This window comes from Lepus europaeus, chromosome 14 (assembly GCF_033115175.1).
Source record: "Lepus europaeus isolate LE1 chromosome 14, mLepTim1.pri, whole genome shotgun sequence".
NCBI lineage: Eukaryota > Metazoa > Chordata > Mammalia > Lagomorpha > Leporidae > Lepus > Lepus europaeus.
Window position 1 is genome coordinate 47981602 of NC_084840.1, and position 18436 is coordinate 48000037.

At 45.9% G+C, this 18436-nt stretch overlaps 1 protein-coding gene across 1 annotated transcript in view; it reads left to right on the plus strand.

The window, feature by feature from the left end:
• SPAG6 (sperm associated antigen 6) overlaps positions 1 to 14709 on the plus strand; it is an 83814-nt gene extending 69105 nt beyond the window's left edge. Inside the window, exons 9-11 of the mRNA XM_062211367.1 lie at positions 4056 to 4172; positions 7295 to 7440; positions 14640 to 14709. Of these exons, the coding sequence (XP_062067351.1) occupies positions 4056 to 4172; positions 7295 to 7440; positions 14640 to 14709 (333 nt within the window). The remainder of the gene's footprint in view (positions 1 to 4055; positions 4173 to 7294; positions 7441 to 14639) is intronic.
• Positions 14710 to 18436: the final 3727 nt, after the last annotated feature.

Sequence of the window (18436 nt, forward strand, 5' to 3'; positions counted from 1 at the left end):
CAATGATCCTAAGAGTGGCATTTACCAGGTTTGAACAATTATACAGCATGAAGTGGGGAAGAGGACCATCAGTACACACAGGTTGGGAGTAGAGCCATTGGTGGTAGAGTAGAGATTATGATTACAAAGGAATGAGGCCCAAGTGCGCTAGACAGGGTCTAGAACAAAGGACAGAGTCATTATTAGAGGAGCTAAGAAAGGTGATGTCTAAGCTACAATTAAGTTTTCTGATTGAGAGGCAAATAGAACCTGACAGAAGGGGCTTGATAATAATCTGGTGGGCTTTAGGCCTTGTAAGTTAAGAGGCCCAGACCTATCTATCTATTCACATGGGGTACATCCTAAGGGAGGTGTGAACCTCCTAGGGGAAGGCACTCTGTTGACTTTCATTACTTGGCTGGCCTGGGAGGAGAGCTGGCCAGGTCAAGGCAGGTGGCATCTCTAACAAGAAATTTACAGTTCTGCCTTCAATGTTGCTGACCCTACTTGGCCATACCCTCAGCTGCAGTGGTCACTTTGGAAGTTGGGCTGAGTGAAGGGCTTTTCAGCTTGGAGCCAATAAGATCTGTGGCTCTGACCTGGGCATCCTTCAACTCCAGGGCAGGTCCATTTCCAGTGATCCAACTCTTGGCAGAGCTGCCAGGGCTCTTCACAAGCTGACTTCTGCTGAAGCCCAGGCTTACCACATTGAAAGCCACTGCAGTGGACTAGCCTGTTGGGTCTCCTTGAGGGCAGATCACTGTACAGATCAGCCATTAATAGGCCTGCCACCCATTGCTTCTGATGCCTAGCTTTCTTTTCCTCCTGGTTTGTGTTAAAGCAGATCAGAGGATGCAAGTCAAGGGAGTGCCCAAGTCCCATCTCTATTCTTCGGTGGCCTGAACTACAGGTCTATAGTCACAGGCATGTTCTGTAGTAGTTTTTCTAAGGTAGACAATGCCCATGAGGAAAATTATATTCTCACTTTAAAACTTTCTTTCCCTTTGGTCTGAAAGGGAGGTTTTTTCTACTTACTGTATACTTTGCTGATGGCGAAGTGAATCTAGCTATGAGATTATTATTTAAGTTCTTATTTTGGCTATGCTATTACAGAAAAATGTTAGCCATCTCTTTTATAAGGTCTAAAGATTAAATTGTGTGTCCTACAGTTTCCTTCATAATAGAATTAGTTTCCTACCTTGAAGAGAATAGAGAAATGAAAGAACTAGTTGGGCTTAGAATAGAGAAATGAGGGAGCAGGTCTTAGATCGCTTGCTGACAATAGCAATATTACATGAATACTTAGCAAACAGTTTCAACCTTAGATCGCTTGCTGACAATAGCAATATTACATGAATACTTAGCAAACCGTTTCAACCATTAGATAACAACTTAAGAAAACATTTACCAGAAGGTCCAATGCCTTCTATAAATTTTAAGAATCATGTATTTGAAAACACCTCAAATATCTAACATGGTGTAGTTTGTTTAACCAGTAAACTTAAGCACAACCATATAAAATGTTTTTAGTTTCTTTCTACCAACAAGTTTAAAACATATGATACACAGATTCAGGTCACACACTGGAAATTTTAGAGTCCAGATTGTTTGAAACGTTGATTTTTTTGAATGCCTGTCAAGAATGCCAAGAAGGCTCAAAATCCAAAATATCTGCTTGAAATAAGATTCCTTAATATCATGACATAACATAGACCAAATTTGATCATTGTTACAAGGTGATTCTTCAAATCTTTGAAAATAAGCACATATTTAAGTAACCCATAGCTCTTAATAAAAATTCAGCTGTTTTTGAACAATTAGAATTTAACAGACATCAAGAGAACATAATAGATTACTTTAACACATTGCTTTAACAGAGCATCAGAGTTTAATTCTATGTCAAAGAGAAATTGAGCTTCCTGTGATCTTTTGCTGTGAGGTTTCCTTCCTTTACCTTCTTTCATATTGGTGACCATGTTTCTGTGTTTCTGTGTGTAAGACATCTTTAAGCATCTTTTGCAGGGCAGGATGAGTGGCAACAAATTCTTTCAGTTTCTGTTTGCTATGAAAAGTCTTAATTTCACCTTCATTCACAAATGAGAGCTTTGCAGGATATAGTATTCTGGGCTGGCAGTTTTTCTCTCTTAGTACCTGGGCTATGTCTCGCCATTCCCTTCTAGCTTGTAGGGTTTCTGATGAGAAGTCTGCTGTGAGTCTAATTGGAGATCCTCTAAGAGTGATCTGACGTTTCTCTCTTGCACCTTTTAGGATCTTTTCTTTATGTTTCACTGTGGTGAGTTTGATTACAATGTGTCGTGGTGAGGATCTCTTTTGGTCATGTTTATTAGGGGTTCTATAAGCTTCCTGTACTAAGATGCCTCTGTCCTTCTCCAAACCTGGGAAATTTTCTGCTAGTATCTCACTGAAAATGCCTTCTAATCCTTTCTCCCTCTCCATGCCTTCAGGAACTCCTAGAACCCGAATGTTGGGTTTTTTAATAGTATCCTGTAGATTCCCGACAATATTTTTTAGATTTCTAATTTCTTCTTCTTTTCTTTGGTTTGCCTGTTTCCTTTCCTGTTCTCTGTCTTCTAAGTCTGATATTCTCTCTTCTGCTTCGCCCATTCTGTTTTTAAGGCTCTCTAATGTGTTTGTCATTTGATCTATTGAACTCTTCATTTCATTATGATTTCTAGTCACTATCAGAGTTTCTTGTTCCACTAGTTGTTTCATTTCATTTTGATTCCTCCTTAATATTTCATTTTCATGAGAGAGATTTTCTATCTTGTCCATGAAGGATTTCTGTAGTTCAAGAATTTGTTTTTGAGAACTTCTTAATGTTCTTATCAATTTTTTGAAATCCGCTTCTTGCATTTCTTCGATCTCATCATCTTCATAATCTTGAATTAGGGTGTCTTTTTCATTTGGGGGCATCATAGTTTCTTCCTTGTTCTTGTTAGCTTGGTTTTTGTGTTTGTTGTTTGGCATGTTGGAGATATTTGGTTTCTTCACTGGGGTGTTTTTTCTTGTTACACTATGGCTCTATATTAAGTGGACTGTCTGCTTTCAGTGGAGCCTTAGAGGCTTGAGATGAGTGTGGCCTGAGAGCTGTGTTTGGTTCCTCAGGTTTGAGGGTGTGTCAAAGATGACACTCCCAGGTTAGGCGTGGTAAATCTCTTTCTTTCTTTTTTTTTTTCTTTTTTTTTTTTGATTCAAAAGGGAAGTAATTCCGCACAGCTGAACATAATTGGAGGTAGTTAGCAGGCGAAGGATATACCCACAGGAGCCAGAGATCGGAAACTCTTTCCCAAGAACCACACAGGGAATCTCTGCTGCCCTCAGTGTGGGCTCCAATTCTCCTGCAGTCTCCCACTGGGTTGCCAAGTTAGATGCTAATCTCCTGTTATTTCACCCCTCCCCCCAGAGTCAGGTGTTTTTGCTAGGCTCAGGGCCGGTGCAGACCTGAGGTCGCCCTGCTTATGATGTATGTCCAAAATGGCGCCTGCTCTGTCTTGCTTGCCTTTGAGAGGTGAGCGGAGAGAGAGAAACTCGTGTCCGTATCGGTCACTTTTTTTTTAATTTTTCCTCTCTCTCTTCTAGTCAGCCTGGTGAACTTTTCCCCACGGAGTTTCAAGCCTCGTTCCCTCTAGTCTCCTCTTTCCACTTGCCCACTGGTGTCTCAGGCTATGGAGGTTCGGCTCACCTCGCATTCCAGCGCTGGTGCGTTGAGTCTGCCGCTGGTGTCCCGAACTTGGGCTCCCACGCTCTCCACGCAGGTCCACTGTGAATCACTAGTTCCGGAAGAGTTTCCTCTGCTGTTTCTTCCCCTACTCTTCCTTGACCCTGCAGTATCTCCACTTTTACTAACCTCTGTCTTGCCGAACTCTCAATGTGCTCCCTTCCTATTCCGCCATCTTGCCGCCGCCCCCGACCGCTATTTTTAAAAACAAAGACCGTCCCAGGAGAGACTGGGGAATTGAGTTGATCTTCCAACTCCAGGAATGTGGGACACGGATTCTTGTGGCGCTCCCGCTGACCCCTCGCTTTCGCATACATTTGGCTTTGTGTCTCCGCAGTGTGAGAAATCCATGAAGAACATCCTGCAGAAGTGCACCCACGTCCCAGCCCTGGAGCCCCTCCTGCAGGACGCACCCCCCAGCATCCTGAAGCACGTGCTGGAACAGTTCAGCAAGGTGGGAGACCAGTCTGCGCCAGGAGGCGAGGGAGCGCCACTGCCCTGATGGCTTGTGCTTGCTCCTGCACCAGGCTCTGCGATGACGGGGCAGGAGCACAGCTCGTACAGTTCACCCACAAACAAAACACCCCCGCTCCCTCCCGTGTCCTTCACAGCCTCTCTCTCTCTCTCTCAATGTTCCCAAGAAGTAAGTAGTATGTCAACACATAGAAACTTCTTTTTTTTTTAAACAGGCAGAGTAGACAGTGAGAGAGAGAGAGACAGAGAAAGGTCTCCCTTCCATTGGTTCACCCCCCAATGGCCGCCACAACCGGCGCGCTGCCCCGATCCGAAGGCAGGAGCCAGGTGCTTCCCCTGGTCTCCCATGCAGGTGCAGGGCCCAAGGACCTGGGCCATCCTCCACTGCACTCCCTGGCCACAGCAGAGAGCTGGACTGGAAGAGGAGCAACCGGGACAGAACTGGTGCCCCAACCAGGACTAGAACCCGGTGTGCCGGTGCCGCAGGCAGAGGATTAGCCAAGTGAACCATGGCGCCAGCCCATAGAAACTTCTTAATACAAAGAAGTCGCCCTCCCTGGGGGACACTGCTGAGATCTTATAAGTGGCAGTCACTGGTGCTAAGGAAGGAGGTTCAGGCTGCAGGAGGTGGGCACCACCACAGATGGGACCCCTGATGGCACAAGGGATGAGAGAACGGCTGCACCAGCACAGTGCTTGGTGCTCGGGTGACTGTCACCCTGTGCTCCACACGTTCTGCATGGGTGATGGAGCACAGCAGGAGTGCGCCCTGGCCCTGGAGTCAGAGCTCATGAGTCTCCCCTTAGCTAACTTACCCACAGAATGGGAATACTAAGCATGCTTATTTCACAGAATCATTGTAGAGATAAAAGATATTCCACTTTTAAGAATGTGATCCCAGGGGCTGGTATTGTGGCACAGTGGGTTAATGCCCTGGCCTGAAGCACCGGCATCCCATATGGGCACTGGTTTGAGTCCCGGCTGCTCCACTTCTGATCCAGCTCCCTGCTTATGGCCTGGGAAAGCAGTGGAAGATGGCCCAAGTCCTTGGACCCCTGCACCCGCATGGGAGACTTGGAAGAAGCTCCTGGCTCCTGGCTTTGGATTGGCGCAGCTCCGGCCGTTGCTGCCATTTGGGGAGTGAACCAGCAGATGGAAGACTCTCTCTCTCTCTCTCTCTCTCTGCCTCTCCTCTCTCTGTGTAACTCTGACTTTCAAATAAATAAACCTTAAAAAAAAAAAAAAGAATGTGATACCAACCTATGGAACACTCTAATACCAGAAATAACCAAAAAGTCATTTTGTAAATAATAAAACGTGCAAGTGATTATATTAAAATGTTTTTCTTAAACAGAGGGGAGCAATTTCATTTTAATAGCTTTAATGCTATAATAAATGCACGACTGTTTGCATGCTACATTTCTGTAAATAACAAACAAAAGCCGTATATCTCTACAGCATTGCAAGCAGGCCCTTCAGGTAAGCAGACCGGTTCTAGGTGCTCTGTGAAAGGGACCCTGCCAGGACCTCCAGCCGTGCCTCCAGCAGTGCCTTCAGCACTGGGCTCCTGGGAAGCAGCCATTTTGCATTGCTGAAGCCATCTCAGGGGGAAAAGGGGGAGGGGGAGAGGGAGGGGGAGGGAGAGGAGAGAGAGGGGGAGAGAGGGAGGGGGAGAGGGGAGAGGGAGAGGAGGGAGAGGGAGGGGGAGGGGGGAGAGGGAGAAGAGGAGAGAGGGAGGGGGGCAGAAGGAGAGGGAGAGGGAGAAGAGAGAGGGGGAGGGGGAGAGGGGGAGGGAGAGGGAGAGGGAGAGAAAATCTTTCTTCTGCTGGTTCACACCCCAAACAGCCACAACAGCTGGGTCTGAGCCAGGAGCTTCATCTGGGTCTCCCACATGCATGTAGGCACCAAGCATTTGGGCCATTTCCACTGCTTTTCCAGATGCATTAACAGGGAGCTGGATTGGAAGTGGAGCAGCTGGGATTTGAACTGCTGCTTGTAGGGGATGCCAGCGTCGCAGGTGGCTGCTTAAGAAGCTGCACCACAACACCTGCCTCTTCCTGAAATTTTCCTGTTTGGCTTGACTTTCATACTCACAACTGTAGTAATCTGCTCTCCACAGCCACCCTCCAAGTGCACCTGTTTCCGCTTCATTCTGCAGCGCTCTTGTCAAATGCAGTGATTTTTTTTTCCCCTTTAAGTTCTCACTGGTCACTCTTTAAAAATTTCCCTTGGATTTATGGATTCTCTCCTCCTCTTCCATCTCTTCAACATCTCCTTAATCTGCTTTTCTTTGCCTATTGCTTAGTGAACTCATTCATTTGTTAAACATCTGTTGAGCATCTGTTGGACAGTAGGCATGAGGGAAATGACTGAATGAGTCACTGAATGAATGAATGCATAGTTTCTGCCTTCACTGACATTGACACATGACAGACATATAAACGGGTAATTAAAATCTTATGCGGTAATGCACTGATAGCGGTTTGACAGAGTGCTGGGGAGTGGGGGCGGGGAGAACCCAGCTCGTCCTGGGCCAAGGGCGTCCCAGAGGAGGTTTCTTCACAGAGGAAACACTTGGGCTGTTTTAAAAAGGAGAGTAAGCCAGAATCAAAGGAAACGAGCAGGTGGTGGGTGTGGGAGGGCTTTCCAGGAAGAGAAGAGGCCCTGGCAAAAGCAAGAAGTGGCCCAGCAGGTCTGCTTTGGTGTCGCTGAAACAAAAGCTTGGGATGGAGCTTGGCAGGCGACGGGCACCAGGGGTCAGAGCCCTGGCCTCGCTGTCCCGGCACTTGCCTTTCATTCTGCAGGCAGCGCAGTGACTTGAGTGCGTGTAAACTTCGCGTTTTATGCTTGTGAGCCCATCTCCAGCACCTTGGCTCATGGGCACGGCCTTCCTTCTGTCTCCACAACATAAAAAGTTTAATGGATTTCCTGAAGGAGCACATTTCACCTCCCATTGCCAGCAGATTTGGGCCCATCCTACTGTAGGTACAGAGAGCGGAAGTCCTCTTCCGTGTGTTCTCAGATGCACCGTGATGACTTTGGGCAGCAGTAATGGGCCCTGGAGTGGGAAGGCTGACCTGTTTCTGTGCTTGGTCATTGCAGGTGCTACCGCACGACAGCAAAGCTCGAAGATTTTTTGTTACAAGTGGTGGCCTCAAAAAGATTCAGCAAATAAAAGCAGAACCTGGCTCTCTCCTTCAAGAATATATCAATAAAATTAACAACTGCTACCCAGAAGAAATAGTAAGGTGAGGAACACAGACTTTGGGAAATTTAATATTCCAGACACAGGGCACTTCATCATGGTTAGGACACTATGTCCCATGTCAGAGTCCCTAGCTACAGTCCTGGCTCCAGCTGCTGCAGGCATTTAGGGAATGAATCAGTAGATAGGAGTGCTCTCACCCTTGCTCTGTCGGACTCACAAATAATTTTTAAAATGACAGGGGGCCAGCGCTGTGGAGCAGGGGGTTAAAGCCCCAGCCTGCAGTGTCGGCTTCCCATATGGGCGCCGGTTTGAGTCCTGGCTGCTCCACTTCCGATTCAGCTCTCTGCTGTGGCCTGGGAAAGCAGTAGACGATGGCCCAAGTCCTTGGGCCCCTGCATCCATGTGGGAGACCCAGAGGAAGCTCCTGGCTCCCTGACTTTGGATTGGCTCAACTCTGGCCATTGCAGCCATTTGGGGAGTAAAACAGCAGATGGAAGACTTCTCTCTCTCTTTTTCTCTCTCTCTCTGCATGCCTACCTCTCTCTGTAATTCTGTCAAATAAATAAAATGAATCTTAAAAAATAAATTAAAAATTATAATGTAGCTTTTTAAAAAGTTTTATTTATATATTTGAAAGAGTTACAGAGAGAGGGAGAGACCAGGAGAGAGAGAGAGATCTTCCATCTGCTAATTCACTCCCCATTGGCTGCAATGGCCAGGGCTAGGCCAGGCCAAAGGCAGGAGCCAGGAGCTTCTTCCAGGTCTCCCTTGTGGGTGCAGGGACCCAGGGAATTGGGCCATCTTCTGTTGCTTTCCCAGGTGCATTGGCAGGGAGCTGGATCGGAAGTGGAACAGCTGGGACTTGAACCGGCACCCATATGGGAGGCCAGCTTTGCAAGTGGCAGCTTTACCCACTACGCCACAGCGCTAGCCCCAAGAGTTGACCGTTTCTGAGCCAAGTAATAGACTGCATCACACCTTGACGGGGAGTACTGGATGAGACATGGTTATGGAGCACCGAGCTTAAGTAAGAGCTGCAGGCTGGGCTGGCGCCGCGGCTCAATAGGCTAATTCTCCGCCTGCAGCGCCGGCACCCAGGGTTCTAGTCCTGGTTGGGGCACCGGATTCTGTCCTGGTTGCCCCTCTTCCAGTCCAGCTCTCTGCTGTGGCGCGGGAGTGCAGTGGAGGATGGTCCAAGTGCTTGGGCCCTGCACCCCATGGGAGACCAGGAGAAGCACCTGGCTCCTGCCTTCGGATCAGCGCAGTGTGCCGGCTGCGGTGGCCATTGGAGGGTGAACCAATGGCAAAGGAAGACCTTCCTCTCTGTCTCTCTCTCTCCCTGTCCACTCTGCCTGTCAAAAAAAAAAAAAAAAGAGCTGCAGACTGGCCAGCGCCCTCCTTGCTGCCTCCTCAGCCCCTGCACTCGCTCCGGCCACCCATTCTAGCCTGCAAGCCCTTGTACAGTTAAGGGAGCCTGCGAGGTGCCGGTCCCAGCATGGGGGCATGGATCTGAAGCTCTCCGGCCAGGGCTCAGCACTCACAGCGGCTTTACATGTGCCCTGCACTGACAACACACAGTCACGTGCTGCCTAACAACCTTTCAGTGAGTGACCAACCGCATACACCAGGGTGGGCCCGGAAGACTGAAAACTTCCTGTCGCCTGGTGCTGTTGTAGCCACGGCAACGTCACAGTGCACGGCTCAGGCCTTTGCTTGTGGTGCTGCCCCCTCCAGCCCTTTAAAAGCATGGTGCATACAAGTACGTGCAGTACAGAGCACTTGCGAGTGGCTTATGTATGTCTATGTCTTATGTATGTCTGTGTATGTACTATGCTTTTTATTGTTGTGTCAGAGTGAACCCCCTCCACTTATAAAAACTTACCACAAAGTGAGCCACGTGATGCTGGCAGCAACGCCATGCATCTTGTGTTACCCCATCTCCCGATGCCATCAGGAGGCCACACTGAGTGACTGACCTGCACCGTTTAGGTTTGAGTAAGCGCTCTCAGAGTCACACAATCATGAAATCACTGGATGACACATAGCTGGTAGCTTTACCCATTACCACACAATGCCGGCCCCAACAGTAGGAGATATAAACTTCAGTTTTTAACATGTACATGTTATGTAACTTTTATCAGTTATTTATGTGTTTATTTAGCATCAGTAGGTTTTAATACACATGGTGACAACAATTGTAAAGGCACAAAAATAATTTTAAGATTAAGGTTGTTTCCTCTTCACCTATATTGAGTCACTAAATTCTTTCCAGAATTGCAAGTTTATGCATACATACACACGCATACATATACAGTGTAGCAAAGCAGTAGTCTATCATAACATGCATAACTACTACTATATATAAGATATACATGGGGCCAGCACCGTGGCTCACTTGGTTAATCCTCCGCCTGCAGCACCGGCATCCCATAGGGGTGCCGGGTTCTAGTCCCGGCTGCCCCTCTTCCAGTCCAGCTCTCTGCTGTGACCCGGGAAGGCAGTGGAGGATGGCCCAAGTGCTTGGGCCCCTGCACCCATGTGGGAGACCAGGAGGAAGCACCTGGCTCCTGGCTTTGGATCAGCGCAGCGCACTGGCCGTGGCGGCCATTTGGGGGGCGAACCAATGGAAGGAAGACCTTTCTCTCTGTCTCTCTCTCTCACTGTCTGTAACTCTACCTGTCAAATTAAAAAATATATATATACAAATATATACCAAAATAATTTGTATAACCTAAAATATGTGTGAAACCACTAAATGAAGGAAACATGAAAATATTTTATCAAGAAAAATAAAATGGATTTTTATGCATGGAATATATGTCTCTTCAGGGAGAATGTTATTTTATATAAGCTTAAAAGGACTTTCAGTTCAATTTTGTAACATAAACAAAAGTATAGGAAAATGGAAAGAAAGCAATCTAAAGGGCTCCCAAATGGACTGGCCTATTAGAATCAATCAAGGTGTTTTCTTTAAAAGAAGTTTTGTTTTGTTTTGTTTTTTACAACTCTCTTTTAGGAATATTTCAACTGAGCACTGGAGGAAATAAAAAAAAAAACTGTGATATTACAATTTAATCAAGTGCTTTGTCAAAATGCCATTGTAAATTTTTATCTTCTTGAGTTCTGTGAACTAGGATAATCATTTTAAAAACTGGCTAATTATAGGAGCAGGAGTGTAGATGAGTTGGTTCATGTCCCAGCTCTGTGATTCCATCTTCCTGCTAATTCGTACTTTGGGATGTGGCAGCTGATGGCTCAAGTAATTGGGCTCCTGCCACCCACATGAGAGACCTGGATTGAGTTCCTGGCTCCTGGCTTCAACCTGGCCCAGCTCCACTGTTGTAAGCATCTGGGGAGTGAACCAGAGGATGGAGATTCTCTCTCTCTCTCTAAGAGACTGATAGAGGAGGAGAAAGGGAAATAAATTAAAGTGAATCTAAAATTCATTTCTTAAAAGAATTTGCTAATTATGAAGAAGAATTTTGGCTAGCTTTTTCCGTTTCTGATGGTATCTTAAAGAAGTATGTGAAACAGTGTCTTTCTACAAAAATTGTCAAATGTAATTTTAAATGGTTTATTTTTGCAATTATTAATTCTCAAGAAGTACTTGGTGACAACTATTAGAAGGGAATTCTTTACAGAACAGCTTATGGGTGGATCCATTCTCTCACATGTTATCAGCCTGAACGTTGATTTCACATTGCTTTCCAGTTTAGTGATCTTTAGAAATGTTCTAGAAAGGCAAGCATGTAGGATAGAAGAGGCCCAGAGCAGCCTGGAAGCCCAAACTGCGGCCTGGCTCCTCCACACCCACCAGTAAGGTGTTTTGTGAATTCCTCTGCCTATTGGATGTCCGCCCAGGCCCAGGAGGGGAAGTGGCTTTGGGGACGCATCTGATCTGGGAAAGGAGGCCTGCCGTGCAGCCTGGCACTCAGCACCTGCCTGGCATCCTGACCATATAAATGACAGTCCCCAGTCTGCACGGGTCTGTGTGAGGTTACTCTCTTCAAGGCCATTCAGAACTGGGACAGACAGCAGCCCCCAAGAGCCGGAGGCAAGGATTCTCCCTCTGTTCCTTTGCTGCTTTCATGCGGGTATGGCTCATAGCTAAGGCTTAGGTGTCAAACAGACCCTCATTCCTATCTCAGTAGCAAGTAATTACTGCCTGACTTGGGAGATAATATTTAACCCTTTAAGCCACAGTTCTGCATCTGCAAAATGTGGATAAAGATAATTACCTGTTTCACAGAGTTAGAATTAAATGAGATAATGTTTAGCTAAAGGGCTTACACACAGGAAGAATGCAATTCAGTAAATATCTGTTATTGTCCTCTTTTAACACCTCTATTCTCACTTCTCTTTCTATTGAGATTAAACAGCATTAGGGGGATGAAATTTAATGTTATAATAATGTTGGAAAATGATGTAGCAGTTCTTGGGCACATATTTTTCACTATTTGTTTTGATGATAAATGCACATCAAGCAAATTTTTTGTTCCTTTTTTTTTTTTTTTTACAAATACAAAAAACATAGATTGCTCTGTTTAGATTCAAATTGCACTTTGTGCTAATATAGGATTCCAGACTTTTTCCTGAAGAGAAGCGGAGCATCAGATAGGTACTGGTCGGACAGGGGCTTTCTGGCAGTTAGTGGACAATTTGGTATATCTCCATCTGTGGTCGGTTTGCCCCTCTGAGAAGTTAGGCAGCGCGAGCGGTGCGCTGTGCAGGGGCAGGAGAGGGAGCTGAGTGCTGAGCGCATTTCCTCCCAGTGGGAATCCTGGAGACTGTGCAGTCCCTTGGGTCTTTGGGTTGACAGGCATGGCGGTGGCAGTTGGCTTGGGAATAAGCCAGTGAGACCTCAAGAATTATCGACAGATCCTAATTGATTTTTAAAGGACCTTTACTTTAAAGCAACACTGTCCAATAGGAATAGAATGTGAGCCACAAATATGATTTCAAATTTTCTGATAGCTATATTTAAAAAGTACCATGAAACAGGATTCATAAACTTCAGTTGATCTATGTTAACCCAATATATGCAAGTATTATAATTTCAACTTATAATCAATATAAAATTATTAATGAGTTATTTTACATTTTGACAATAGGGTTCTAATATCTAGTGGATATTTTATCACTTCTAGCATATCATAATTCAGACACTAAATTTGATCAGAAATACTTGTATTTGGATTATGTAAAATTTGCAGCTGAAAAAGTCAACTCATAAGTTGTTCTAAGGATGCTTAAGTTTTATAATAATTTGAGTGTCCATTTTAAGTTTAATTCAGTTAAATTTCAGTTTTTCAGACCCACTAGTCATATTTCTAGTGCTCAATAGTCACATGGGGCTAGTGGTTACCATGTTAAACAGTACAATTTTAAAAGAGTTTTAAAAAACCTACCTCTTGCATTTATGTAAGAGGTATCAAGTTGGTGTTGGACACTTTTTTTTTTTAAAGATTTGTTTATTTGAAAGGCAGTTACAGAGAGAGGAAAGCGATCTTCCATCTGCTGGTTCATTCCCCAAATGGCCGCATTGGTTGGAGTTGGGCCAGGCCAAAGCCAGGAGCCAGAAATTCTATCCAGGTCTCCCCCATGGGTAGAAGGGGTCCAAGCACTTGGGCCATCTTTGTGTGCTTTCCCAGGTGCATTAGCAGAGAGCTGCCCCTGAAGCGGAGCAGCCGGGATGGGATGCTGGCATCACACTGGCTTAACCTGCTGCACCGCAGTGCCAGCCCCAGGTACATTTATAAGGCCCAGAAGGGTGAGGCCTGCTTTAAAACACAGGAGTAATTCGCAGAACCAGTGGTGAACTCCTTAGCGTAGGTCCACTTTGAAGAAACCTACTGTACAGGACACCTGTTTGAAGGGTAGCAGCCTTTAGAGGAGAAACTTGCTTCAAGGGAGTTTTACAAATATGGTTATTTTTAAATGCTTTTAAATTTTTAGTTTTTATTTATTGATTTGAGAGGCAAAGAGATAGAGAGCTCCCATAAGCTAGTTCATTCCTCAAATACCTATAACGGCCAGGGCTGGACCAGGGCTGAAGATGAGGAGCTAGGAACTCAATCCAGCTCCCTCACAAGGGTGGCCCAATTACTTGGGCTATCATCTGCAGCCTCCCAGGCTCTGCATTAGCAGGAAACTGGAGTCAAGAGCCCTAGCTGGGCATCAAACTGAGGCACTCAGATATGGGACACTGACATGTTAGGTACTAGACTAAATGCCCACATGTATGAATATTACGTATCTGTTTAGCCACGACCGCCTATGAGCACACTGTTGAGAACATACAGCTCTATTTTGCCCATCTTAGCGTGACAAATTATGGAAGAAGTTAGTATAATGTCAATTATGAGTTTCTGAGTCAAGGCTCTGCTGTAAAGATAACTAACAAAGGACAAAGTCAAGTCCCTAACGTGAGGTTTGATCTGGAGAAAATGCCTGTGAAGGCGTCATTGTGTAGAGCGCTTGGGAAATTTTAAAATTACACTTCCCTTAAATTTAAGAAATCCATCTATCATATTCTAGAATGACTGCCAAATTTCCCTTGACATACTTTCATACACATATAACTTGTTTCTATGGCACAGCATGCATCGCAGACCGCATTAATCAATAATTTATATTTTTATACTAAATCACTTATGAAATGTTCAATTTATAAATGTAAATGTATATATGATGCCCAAGAACCAATGAAAATGATGAATTTTCTAGATGTATGTGGTATAAATATTTGTAAACTATTTATTAAGTAGTTCTTCAGTGTGAGTTATACGCCTAGAAATTGTTTTTATGGGTGAGCAGATCTGATGAAAACACACACTGAGAAATGATCTTCAAGGCAACCAGGATGAAGGTGTGGATTAGCAGTGAGCACCTACGTAGTCTAACTTGGGAAACAAATCTACCAGCAACATTGGTCTCTCGGTGGAATGAGGACGGTCTCTCTGACCAACTGTTCTCCCTGGATGGCAGTCTCTCGCCTGACCAGCGTCCCTACTCCCATACATGTTTGCTGACGTCTCTGGCCCAGTGCTTCCTACTCTCTTTCTCTCTCTTGGTAGCCCCCAATCTCGTGCATCAAGCATTCCTGGAGCATAATTACCCAGGGTGTATTTGAGGTTTCACTTGCAGAATTTTTCAGGTAACTGCCTTGTACTGAACATTTGTGCCCATGGTGCCAACATCTTTTTCATAAACATCTAATAGCAACTTTTTCTTTTTCAGGTATTATTCCCCTGGGTTTTCAGATGCACTTCTGCAGAGGGTGGACAGCTATCAACCGCCTACTAACTAAACAGTCATGTTTTTATACCGAGACCGCAAAGTCTTTGTGAATAGCAGTTGTTGAAGTCCTTCCTAAATATTTTATCTAAGTAAATCATAGATTTACTCAATGCAAAATACCTTTAAATAAACTTTTATGCATATATGTGGAAGGTGTCCGGTGCGTAACAAATCTTCCCAGGCAGATGAATCAATTAATTCACAAGCTCCGCTCCCAGGTGAGGTTCCCGGTCCCAACGGGGGGGGGGGGGGGGGTGTCAGGGAAGTCACCGTCAGAGCTTGGGAGGGCTCCTTTTATAGATACAAGGTGTGAGGGTTAAAGGTCAAGGTGGGTCTGATCCTCATTGGTTGACCTTTAGGCACCCGCGGGGACCTTGACAAGGACTTTTCCTCCCCGGAAGTGTGGGTAGGGCCTCTCCATTCCCGGAAGTGTAGGCCTTCTCTCCTTGCGGATCCCAAAGCTACCAATATGCAGTACTTTAAAAATTATGAACTTGAATATATGAGGAGCTATTTATGGTCGTTTGTATGCATAGCATTTTATCTAAAGGTAGGTTTTATTTTTTTTTAAAGGCATTAAAGGGTTTTTAAGGCATTTGTTATTGTTTTTAAAAACCATACACGTGCCCCCCCCACCTGGTCTAGATGCGAGATGGTGTTTGAAAACCCTCAGTTATTTTATTTTTTGCCAGGCAGAGTTAGTGAGGGAGAGAGAGAGAGAGAGAGAGAGAGACCTTCCTTCCATTGGTTCACCCCCCAAATGGCCGCTATGGCAGGCGCAGCGCCGATCCGAAGCCAGGAGCCGGGTGCTTCCTCCTGGTCTCCCATGGGGTGCAGGGCCCAAGGACTTGGGCCATCCTCCACTGCACTCCTGGGCCACAGCAGAGAGCTGGCCTGGAAGAGGGGCAACCGGGATAGAATCCGGCGCCCCGACTGGGACTAGAACCCGGCCCGACTGGGACTAGAACCCTGGGTGCCGGCGCCGCAGGCAGAGGATTAGCCTAGTGAGCCGCGGAGCCGGCCAACCCTCAGTTATTCTGACCAGTTCCTCACAGGCACAGACAAGGAAAGCTGGCCTTGCGAGTTACACAGAAAACTACAGAAGGGAAGCAGTTCCAAGAGGAAGCTGATGGAGGCACGCAGGGCCGCCGCGAAGGCGGGCTCCGGGCTCCGGGCTCGGGCTCCCCTCCTGGGGCTGCGGGCGCTCTGCTCCCCGAGCTCCCCGGCCCCGCGGCGCGGCGCGGCGAGGCGAGGACGCCGGCGCTGTCAGGGCCGGGCCGGAGGCGGCCCCCCACCCCTCCTCGCTCAGCCCTCGGCCCAGCCGCGTTTCCGGGGGTGTGGGGGTCCGGGCGGGAAGGTTTCGGTGCCACCCCACACCCGGCCTTGCCGCGTCCCGGCCCGCGGCTGCTGTGGGGCTGGGTGGCACGCAGGGTCATCGCCCGGGGCCCGGTGTTCCCGCGTGCGGGCTTCCGTCCCCGCCTGTGTTGTGGTTCCTGCTCTCAAACGCCTTTATTCGTGCCATTTTCGGAGTCCGGCTCTGACTGCTTTGTTATGTCTGAAAACTGCGCCCTACCCACGCTGCCCGAGTCTTCCGGCCTTAGTCAGGCGGGGATGGCTCACGGCTTCATTTTCCTAATACTTCCTCGGGCCTGTTTTGTTTGCTCGCCGCGATTTCTTGAACCCTGGAATAGGAAAGAGTAACTGTTTCCAATTTGCTGCCTTCCTGCCTGCCCAGTTTGCCTGTGAGCCTTTTACCAATCTGAGGATATAAAGCCGTTTTTCTCTTTCTTCTCGGAGACCGGGTCTTTGACAGCCGTGTTGCCCATGACAGAAATTCGTTTCTTTAGGGGAAAGCCCACCTAGATATTACGGAACGCTGAATGTCCTACCATGTATTTTTGCCGTTATACTTTGTGCTTGGAAGTTTTCCCTTTGAAAGTTCATTTCATAATTGACAAACAGAACTAAACTAAGAAAGTAATGTCATATTTAATAGGGCTCCGATGGGTATTGTAATTTGATCATATACAATTTGGAAATGTATGCTGTGACTACGTTCCTTAACGATGTTTCTTTAAGCAAGATAAAACTCTACTTTTTGAAGTCTATTGTGAGGGTTTTTTTTTTTCTTTTAATATATTTCATTTGTGCTACAGCCATAACAGCATCTACCATGGGCTATAATCTCTGATATCCTGTCCCCTGGTTTGAATTGTGTTATTTTCTGATTCTCTGTGTAGACCAACCCCTGTCTCAAAGCTCCCTACCCATCCCCAAGTTTACTGGATGGACAGCTGTTTTTTCAGTACTTTGCGTTCAGGAATAGAACTGATTGAACTCAACTGCTATCGTGTCAGTCAGGTCAGCTGTTGCCGAATGAGTGGAATCAGCGGTTCCTGCAGAGAGAGGCTGAAAACCCGGCTTCCAGCTCCGCAGTAGGGGCGGCAGTACACGCTGGGCTCCCTCACCAGATGCTTGTGAAAACCCCGTGCAGTGGAGCAGGTACGAGTCTGTACACTGTTCTCTACAAGCCTGATCAGTGATTTATGGGAAATCTGATAGCCAATGACAGATGGACGCGCGATGGTCCGCAAGTGCGCAGTCTCTCCCAGGCCCCCAGCCCCGAGATAAGAGGAGTGTAAGCCGGATGATTTATGATAAAGAAAAGCTACATTTCCTGCCCTCATGGAGCTTTCTAATATAAACTCATTTGTCCAGACACCGAGAGTAAAATAGGCACAAGACACTGAACATGAAGCAGGCTTACTTAATTTAGTATGTAAAAACAAACGACAACCTCGTATTTACAGGACACTGACCTGTTTTTCTAACCCTTTCCTCTCGAAGAAAGCCCTGCCCCTAAAGAAAGGATGAAAGGTTTGCTTGTTTCAAAATTTGATTTGAGGTCCTGCTCAACATAAACCCTGACCTTAAATTCCTGGGCGAGGCCATCTCCAATCCAAGATGCTGTGTTTAGAAACTGACCTTGAAAGGCAAGGAATGTTTCTGTTGTGTTTCAAATAACCAGCCCACGAAGACTGGCATTAGCAAATGTTGAGGCTTAGGTAGACTCTGACTGATTTTGCCACAAAATTCCCTGTTCAGAAAGTATTGATTTGTAGCTATTCTGGTTTTTTTTTTTTTCCCCCCAGAGATTAAAAAGATCAAATGACAATCTTAACTATTGCATTTCCCAGTTGTCGAGATTTTTGACTTTCAAAATTGGATTTGTTCAGGCATTTTACTTTCTAGTATGACTTCCTATGCTTTGAAAAGGCCTTGGTAGGCCTTACAACCAGGCACACAGTCAGGGATCATACTTTAAAGAATGACGGGCTTATTGATTGTGTAAATACCGCAATCTTAAAAATTTAGGCAATATATGAATGGATTAAAAAAAAGCAAAAGCATCACTCCGGCTGTCAGAATCCAGAAAAGAATCGACATGAACAAGTTAACATAATTCCAAATAGCTCTCTAAGGCTTTGTATGGTGAAAACATTGTAGAAAAATATACTTATGTTATACACCTTACTTTAAAATAATAGCGACAGTCGTTCGCTTATTTGGAGGATGGATTTCACTTTTTCTTCTGTGGATTAGGAAAAACTGTATCCTCAGTGATTGGTCGAGGGGTCAATATAAAATATCTATAAATGGGCTCCTTTTATTCATGATTGATATATTTTCCACACAAGGTTTTCAACAGAGTATTACATGTAGCATCACAGTGCAAG